The sequence below is a fragment of the Aptenodytes forsteri genome, unplaced genomic scaffold (assembly GCF_000699145.1).
Source record: "Aptenodytes forsteri isolate BGI_AS27 unplaced genomic scaffold, ASM69914v1 Scaffold207, whole genome shotgun sequence".
NCBI lineage: Eukaryota > Metazoa > Chordata > Aves > Sphenisciformes > Spheniscidae > Aptenodytes > Aptenodytes forsteri.
In genome coordinates, this window is record NW_008794836.1 from 624585 (window position 1) to 633534 (window position 8950).

At 45.5% G+C, this 8950-nt stretch overlaps 1 protein-coding gene across 1 annotated transcript; it reads right to left on the minus strand.

The window, feature by feature from the left end:
- Nucleotides 1–1333: 1333 nt before the first annotated feature.
- Nucleotides 1334–8240, minus strand: ACP6 (acid phosphatase 6, lysophosphatidic). Its single transcript, XM_009274481.2, has 9 exons — nucleotides 8084–8240; nucleotides 7860–7990; nucleotides 7115–7194; nucleotides 6252–6339; nucleotides 4510–4642; nucleotides 3690–3790; nucleotides 2211–2306; nucleotides 1838–2003; nucleotides 1334–1509 (listed from the first exon to the last, which is right to left on the minus strand). Exons 2-9 carry the CDS (start codon nucleotides 7952–7954, stop codon nucleotides 1369–1371), a joined length of 900 nt encoding a protein of 299 aa, XP_009272756.2. The 5' UTR covers nucleotides 7955–7990; nucleotides 8084–8240; the 3' UTR covers nucleotides 1334–1368.
- Nucleotides 8241–8950: the final 710 nt, after the last annotated feature.

Sequence of the window (8950 nt, forward strand, 5' to 3'; positions counted from 1 at the left end):
GCAGCCCAGGCTGCCCTTGAGCTTCACATTCCCCACCAGTCCCTCCTTGTTGGTGAGAACAAGGTCCAGCGTAGCACCTCTCCTCATTGGCACCTCTGTCACTTGGAGAAGGAAGCTATCATCGACGCATTCCAGGAACCTCTCGGATTGCTTATGCCAATGTTTTGTTTGCTTTTTTGACAGCTTCTAATAGCAGTTCAGTGAGACCTCCAGCAATGTATTTAGTATTCAAATTATTCTGTTCACTGTGCGTGCTGTCAACATGTAATTGTGGTGGGGGCAGGCTAATGAAAGAGTAGAGGTAAATCCAGCCCACGCTTCTCAGGGAGAAGGTACTGTAGTGCCGCCAGTCACATATCTGTCAATGACTTACATTAACATCACTGCAGTCTGTTTTTGCTAAGTTAGAAGGCGTAACGCAGAACCAAAACTGCAGGGCCATTTTAATAAGTGGTCCCCCTATTTCAGCCTTTATATATCCCAAAGAAAGTAGGTCAGGATCCAAGTTTTATTTACTGATTGAAAAATGGGGATTTTGGCAACATTGTGATCCTTAGTACTGTCTTACCAGAAAAAGTGTCATCATCTCAGCTACAAGTACTTCTGTTGGCTATGCTGGTGTATTCCTGCTTCAGCAAGTGCAAAATAGATGCAATGCTGCTCACAGCTGAAGTCGATAGCAGCTCCCCAGACTTCCTTATTTAAAGCATATTAAGCAGAGTTCACCAAGAGTTCTTGTACTTGGCCCGCTGTGGTTCTTTTGCATGTATGCAGCAGAACTCCTATAACTACAGGAGTGCAGGGAAGAGGTCTGGAGGCCTTCTGTCCCTTTGGAGAGGTTTTGTGTGCACAAAAATGCCCTCAAGAAGATGGGGTAGCTAAATGCCACGCAATTTGGGAGGTTCATCTGTCTGCAGAACAACCCTCCAACATGACAAAAGAAAGGGAAAGGCACAGTGGCTTCTGCAGTTCGCCATACATAAAAGCAATCGTTATGTCAAAGCTCTCAAGTCTAGTAGTACAGAGCAAGGGTTTCATCCCACAGTCCCAGCATATGAGGAACAGGTATGTTTTCTCTCATATTCCTCAAGCAGCAGGGCAATTTAAAAAGGTCTGTTCTCTCTCTTGCTGTTTTCAGCCTCTCTGTGCTTTTGTGTGGCTACCTCAGAAGTGAACTCCAGCCATTCCGTTACACGGCTTCTTTCGTCTTGCTGCTAACAGTGAAAAGTGACACTGTGCCACCCTGTGTCTGGTAGGAAAAAGTCCCCTCATCTAAAATACCTTTAGAATAGGGAAGGCTGGCAGGAATATAAAGAAAAATAGTCAAAGACTGTGACAATAAACTAATTTTAATTTAAGACAACTTAATCATAAGTCAGTTTGCTGATTTTCTTCCACCTGAGAGCACAGGTTATTGTACTCCTCTGGACTGACTGAGTACTGTGAAAGAACTTCTAGAAATTCTTCGAGTGGGCAGAGACCTGCTCTACATCCTTTCACCACTTGCTCCTGCAAAGGCAAAGAGACAAAATCACAGATCTAGTGCGTTGCCAAAGCCCTTTTTTGCTGATACTGATGCGTTCTGCAGCAGGGAAATATGCTAGTCGAGGCAAAGACAGAGAGGCAGAGGTTCAAAGTCTTTGCCTAAACTCGCACTAGATAATAGCCAGCTCAACAGAAAAGATATCTTGGCTACCATGGATTTGCTGTAGGTGTCTTACTCTGTTATCTGGCTTGACAGCATGCTCGGAGCAAGCCTTGTTTCACAGCTTTACACGCATGCATGGCAAAACCAAAAGCCCAAGATTTGTACAAGGGAATTCCCCTGCGATCTTACCTCTCCATGATAAGACAGGCGAACAAACCATTCTTTGGACTGCCGGTGCTGATACAGTTCCAGGGTCACATCTGCAGCATAAGGTGGCCACTTGCCATCAAAGGTGCCCAGTGCCACCAGGAGAAGAATAAGGGTAATGTCATGAGAAGCATAGAGAATGAGCTTTCTGATAAAAAAGGGAAGGAAAAAAAAAGCCCCAAACCTAAAACGTTAGCTGTGTTCCTTCATGGATAGCCAGTTGCACACATGCTTTTTCTAGCAGATGAGCACTCATCGTCTTTACCCCACACATTCAACATCTTTCTGAACCAGCTTTTCATACTGACAGCAAGTCAGAATTTATAACGATTAGAGGAAGAGATCTGCCCTGTACCTGGCCTTTTCAGCTGGAGATGAGGGATCTACTGCTTCTGTAATGTTCTTCTGTAAGGTATAGAAAAGGAGACCAACGCTCATCTGAAGAACTTCTCTATAAAAGAAGCAGACATAAATCTACTGGTTTTTAAACTTTCACATTAAATAATTTCAAACGAACACCTGGGAACCTGCTTTTCTCTTACAAATTGATAACATGTATTGAGTGTAGCTAAGAACTATTAAATGCAATTCCTATGGTTACTTTTTATTTCAGCAGTTGCATAGTCACTGCAGAGATTCTAATGTGATTGCAGACTGGGAGGGGAGGGAGAGGTGTTAACAAGCAGTCTCATGAGGTGTGGCCCACATAAAGGGGAATCTAGAAGCTCCTTGATGTTCTCTTTGCTATTTTGTTTCCCTACTTGTGATTTTTGGATGCATGGTTTTCAGCTAGGGAAGATGACTGCAGATGACTGCAAAACAGCAGCTGAAGTGGTTGGGGTCTTTGGCGGGAGGGGGAGGGGCAGAATTCAAGAAGGTGGCGGCTATATTTAAAAATTAGTTTTTATCCTTGTATTGAACAAAGGGGAGATCTTTAGGCAACTTCTGGTGTGAAGAAACATCCCTCTACCTAATGAATAAGTCAGTGGAAATGGAGGATGAGTGTGAGTGTGACTCTCCCAGGTGTTGTGGGAGTGGGGGAAATCAGTTTTTCAGTACCCGAGATCTCTAATGCAAGTTAAAGAAAAGGCTAAGGGCAACTGCCCTAACAGAGAAGGCAGTCCTGTACCACCACCTGAGAAGAGCTAGTGAATATGGCAGCTGCGAATGAATCTGAAAGGAAAACAGCTGCTAGGCTAGCAACTCAGCCACCTTTACAAACAACTGCGGAGGAGGTAATTAACTGCATGTAGCAGCAGATTCTTTTGCAAGTAGTTACATGTGTGCAGGGCCTGGCATCACCTTTTTCACCAGCACCAACGCTTCTCAGCCCAGCTGTGCAGGTGCTATCCCTGGGATAAACTTCCCAGGTTGGAATTCAGACTGTAGTTGTGCATCTGCAAGGGCAGCCTTGCCTGTGCAGCCTTAGTGCTCAGGCTGGAAGCACCTCCTACTCTCTTCTGCTTTTGCCTTTCACACAGGTTCACTTAAACAACCGTGGCAACTGAGGCATTCACTGCCTACCTCAGTGGCTTACTACTGTTCCTCGGAGACTACTCTCTCCACAACTGTCAGCAAAACAGGACGTAAGCCCACATCTTGGCCTCCTCAGTGTGGACTCCTTTTTCCTAGCTCATGTTCCTGACTCAAGGCACTGAACTTTACACTGAGATGGCTGAGGCATGAATCTCATGAGGGGGCAGTAGCCTCTGGTGGGGGGAATGCGGCAGATCAGAAAGGACTTCTGTCTGCCACAGTAAGCTGGTGTAGCTCATCCACCCTGGGTAAGCCTAAGGCAACCCCTAAGGCTGGAGGCAGGGATACAAGCAATTACCTTGAACCGTCTTCCAGAAGGAAAAGCAGCGAGTCAACAGATCGACGCTCAACTGTCTGCTGAAAGTTCTTCAGCACAGGGCAGCTTGGCAAATTGTGAACCTGGAAGGAGAAGATGTAGCGTAACAATAGGGTTTGACCCTTTCTGAACCCAGCCTGAAGACACATGGATGACTGCCCGCAGAAAACAGCTGTTCATGTCACAGCATTTGTACTACAGTATTCATGTGAGGAGTTCTAGGATGGTTTTAAACATACAGACTTGCTCCATGTACCAAAAGGATGGATGTTTGTTCTTGAGGATACATTTCTATGTGAAGGGACTGTAACGCCTTGAGCTATTCAACCAACAGCCATGCCAATTACCATTAGCGCCAGCAAAAAAGAGGTACTAAGGGGGATACAAATATGCCTAGCTCCCTTCCAGTAGCCAAAGCAATCTGGCTCACAGGTAGGATGCTGGAACCAGGATTAAGATGACTCTTAGGTGCTGACTGCTAAAAAAGGGAAAGCACTTTGTAATGGGGTAAGCAAGGCCCAACTGTTCTCTTAGGTCTACTTCATTACACTTGAAAGAGATGCTGGATTTCAAGGTAAGAACACAAATACTGGAGGTGAGTCTTCATCTATGCTAGAGCAAGGCTGACTCCACATCTTGCTTTTTAAAAAGGCCATGCTATTTCTATAAACTTTCTGGATTGCACAGAAAGGTACTGGGGTACCCACTGGTGTCAGCAGGTCTTGGCACTCCATGGTTTCGTACATATGCATGGTAAAGGGATGTTTCTTTCTGTGACAGTGCACAGAACTGCTCAGCTCACCTGCTCAGCAAGAACGTTATCAAGGAGGAGAAAAAAATCCACAGGCTTATCACCATCAATACCCATCTTCTCCTTAATTGTTTTCAAGTCATCAGAGACACCTGGCTGTTGCAGAGCATCCTTCAACTTATGCCTGTCAGGGAATTAAGAAAACAAAAGAAAAACTTCTCACACATCAGACTTCCTATTTTTTCGGGGTTTTTTTGTGACCCCAGCCCAGTGGAGTTGTCTCACATCAGTGAGGGGTAGAAGAGAAGCACCACAGGATACTGAGGGATTCCTGATTTTGCGAGTCTAAGTTGCAAAGCAGACAGACACTGTGTCTAGACGTCAAGGATCGGAGCTGGCTATCTGCTCTTGCAGAGGTGGGGGAAAAAAATTAAGATGAAATGTGAACACCTCAGAAGTGGTTCCCATAAGCAAGGGCTGTGTATCAGTTAACAGATCTGGTCATACTGGAGCAGTATAAGTCTGTGTCTTCAGGGAGTAGCCTTTAACTGCCTCATGAAAGAAGAAAGGGTAGAAGCTTTGAACTGATTGCTGTATGGTGTGGGAAAAGGGAAACACCTACTCACTTGTAGCTTAAATTCACCTCTCACTTTGTTAGAAGCCATTTGCCTCTTTACACTGTTTTATTTTTAAAAGTTTAGCTGAGAATATCCATGCTACGTACTTCAAGCAAAATATGTTGCATAGGTTTTGTTTTCTCTGACTCTGATCTGCTGGGGAGGAGGTGGGAAAAGTTTAAGTCTGCTTTTTATTTTTTTACTAAGAGCTCTAGTTTCTGTTTGAAATCGAATGTGCTAGGAGTTCTGGCATAGGTAGCCTGTAAGCTGAGGCAGTGCTTCTTACTGTAGCTTAAAAAATCCACCTTGACGTGGTCACAAAATGTGCTCAGTTGGTGGGCTGGGGGGAGGGAGCGGAAGAGCTTGCAGTTTACTCCCTTTTTGGACAGCTGACGTTACTAGAGGAGGCTGAATGTACAGAGGAGGCTGAGTGTACTGCTTGCTTCTGTGGGCTGTGACCTCACCACTGTTAAGAACGATCCTTTGCCTGCAGAGTCAAGCATTATATAATGAGCTTTTGCAAGTGAATTCTGACAACTCTTGAATTTTGGACAAAAATATGCTAATGTATAATCCAACCAAACTGTAATACATTTGCCTCTCTTGTGTTTCCACCCCATGCCCAACCTGGCACAGGCATTTAGAGTACTTGACTCTGCAAACATGAGTGTTCTTTGTATGTAGGATGTTCCTTATTTTACTTCATTAGTCATTGTTAAATGTGTCAAGGCTGAGTATATTTCAGTTTCTTCAAGGTATAAATGTGACAGGAATGTTGTAATAACCCCCAACCAAACCAGAAGCTGAATATAAAAAGGAGGCCCAATATGTTCACACTGGAAAGGCTTGTTAAGGGATGTAGATGACATTAATTCTGCCCTGCAGCAATGCCACAGAATAGCTGTACATTAGCTAGTAATGAGTGTTTGCTAGACACAGACTAAATTAAATTGGTCTTTCAAGAAAAAGTGTCTATATTTTCTTTTCTTCTGGTGTCACTGCTTGGTATATGACTCCGCTCACCGAGTATTTTATACAACTAGCTAACCATTCCCAAAGAATAGTAAGTGGCAGGGGAAGAAATTGGGAAATGGGAAGAAAATGTGCAGTTTTAAATTACTACTGCTGAAATGAAACAGCAGTGAAATCATATCGGGAGGTACGGCTGGCAATTACCTGCTCAAGCATTTCAGGCGCTGGCAGTTGTGGTAATTGGGGTAGAGGATTTCAGAGCTTGCTTCATCAGTGACAATGACAACAGATCCTGTGGAATGAGGAGGAAGCTTCTGTAATCACTAGTGCATCTGCATGTCCTTAGACTGCTTTAATCACTCCCACAGCCTTTGTGCTCAAGTTCATTGTTGTCAACTAGCAATTCCCCCTGAGCTATCACCTGCAACACAAGCCACTGTGCTTGTTTCTGTGCACACAGCATTTAATTCCACAGGGATATCTGCTGTGCACCTTGTAAAGCTTTCTAGTTGTATGTTCATTTTTTTTTTTTTTTTTTTTTGTCTTACTTTTTGAATTTGTGGTTTTTGTAATTTTGTATGTGCCAAAAATTAGTTTCTGTGTCATGAGGTGTAAGGAGCCCTGGCAAGTCACTTCTACTATTTGTTCCTGGAACTGAATACGGAGGGAGCAGAGGCGAGATCTTCAAAACCCAGAGCGTATTTCTTGGCTGATGTACTTGTGTTTCTGTGAGAAACTTTTTTTAGATGTGGATCTCGTGAACATTGGACCTGGAACTTTTTGCCCTCTTGATTCTGAAGCGGGTTAATGCTAACCTCCTCAGTAGGTCTAAAATTGCAGCATTCATGGCAACAGATCCAAGCTGAGCACCAGCAGAAAGCTACACGAAGAGAGGGAGCAAGTGACAAGTTGATAAAGAACATGAAGAACCAGGAGAGTACAGGGAAGAGGCGCAAAGAACCAGGGAAGAAGTAACAACCAGGAGCCAGAGAGAGTTGGGATATGTGAAGTGTGTGCATCTAGGGAAGACTGAGAAAGGAAAGGCACCGGTCAGAAGCCTCCCCAACCTTCTTTCTGCTGTTGGTACAGTCCAGCTAGCAGGCACCGTGTGGACTCCAGATTCCGGAAAATATTAGTGGAACGGATGCTGAAAGAGAGAAAGCAGTTCGTGAAGTAGCACTTTCTCCTTCACATGGACGCGGCTGCAGCTGGGGAGGACTTGCTAGAACTGAGGGTTCTGCTTTCACTGTGGCTTTGGAAACCTGTGGTGGGATTCATCTTGCCTCGCTACAGCGAGGCGCTATATCTTAAATAGACACCTATATCTGAATTGCCCTTTAACTTCCCTTCAGAGGCAGTGGAGATAGATAACAATTTGGCACTTCTCTGGTGTAATTTTTCTCTCATCCTAAACCAGGCACTCCCAGCATTACTGATGTGAGCAGCAGGGGTGTGCTTCATCTCACTGAACTTTAGCTATTTAATCTACAGTGAGTTAAACTGTGCTCCAGAAATGCCTGTTTCTCTTCACTCACCATAAAGGCGCATAATACCACTGTCAATGGCTAAACCTAGGTGAGATGAATCTGTCCCTGGCATCACTCCCAGGACTGCGGGGGAATTGGATGCTTTGTGTCACAAGTGAGTTCTAGTATCGGGCTCTGCAGGCTGAGCAAAGATGAAGGCCCAGGGGCCAGCCAGTCGGCTATAGGGTGGAAAAGGGTATGCTGGTCAGAAAGTTTCCCTAGCACGGGGCTAGTCGTTGGGATGGAGGAAGCAAGGGAAGGTCCAGGAGGGAACCAAGAGACTCACAAAACCTCAGCAGGCTTAAATGTTGGTGAGAGAAAGTTGGCTTCTTCCACATAGCTTCTCCTCAGCCTTTCCCCCAGGGCAAACATCTGCTGCATCCCTACTGTTGTCAGCTGTCCTGCAATTGCACCACCCTAAGTGCAAAGAAAAGGAAGGGTCTCCAGTGGAATATGGAAATAAACAAGTTTACAGAGAGAACACGAAACCACCGTGAAAGACAGCCTCACCTTGAATGTGGTCTTTTTGTATTGCTCCTCATAGCGTGAGGGAGGTCGAGGTCCTCCATTTAGGTCAGTCACCACGTAATCAAACTTAGTCTGAGCGGGTACATCTAAAAGAGTGGGATGCCATTCCACCTGTTTCAAAACAAGCAGTGCTTCAGTGAAAAACAAGGACTTTCAAGAGCATTAAACCAATGCTGGACTGTTATTCTGTGCTGCCTTGCCAATAACACAACACAGAGCCAAAGAGAACTGATCTCTTCCTACAGCACGTACAGAAATGACAGCAGTGCTGTATCTTGGATTTGCTGATCTGCTGTGCACCGCGCACAGGTGATGTACAGGAAACACAGTACTTGCTTTCTTCTCCTGTAAAGGGAAGAAAGCATCTGTAGGAAATCGTTATTGCTGCTATTTGTTATACGCTGAAAAGCTTCTTTAGCAAACTGCCAGAACTAATATCTGCCAGCTCAAGAGGCTGCCTCGTTGGAGGCTATGGGGAAGATGGATCAATCGCGATGACACCGAGGCAGGTAAGCGCACGTTTGCCGAGTATCTGTTGTAACGTGTAGTGCTGCGGGGGGAACGGCTCAGCGCTGGGCGTTAAAGCGCAGAGTCCCTGGGAGCAGCGATAACTTGGGCTACAGCAGCTGCAGCCCCGGGTCGCCCACCCCTGCGTCCTTCCTCTGAGGGCCCCCTGCAGCCGCAGCGGAGATTGCTCCCTCTGCCATCACCCGCCCCGCTAACGGGCGGCGGGACCCAGCTATCGCCGTTCCACTTTTGACTTCCAAACGCCCACGTTTCCCCCAACTTTACTCTCGAGTGTCTGGGGAAGGGGGAAAACCCCGCTTAGGGGCTGATGGAAGCAAGGGG

Bases quoted from the DNA above. Each gene is read 5' to 3' on its own strand.
- ACP6 (XM_009274481.2), bottom strand. From the start codon at position 7,954: ATGCAGCAGATGTTTGCCCTGGGGGAAAGGCTGAGGAGAAGCTATGTG. The intron at 7,195-7,859 runs GTGAGTCTCTTG...TCTCTCTTTCAG, and splicing joins TTTAAGCCTGCTGAGGTTTT to CATCCGTTCCACTAATATTT. The intron at 2,307-3,689 runs GTAATTGCTTGT...CTTCTTTTATAG, and splicing joins CTTCTGGAAGACGGTTCAAG to AGAAGTTCTTCAGATGAGCG.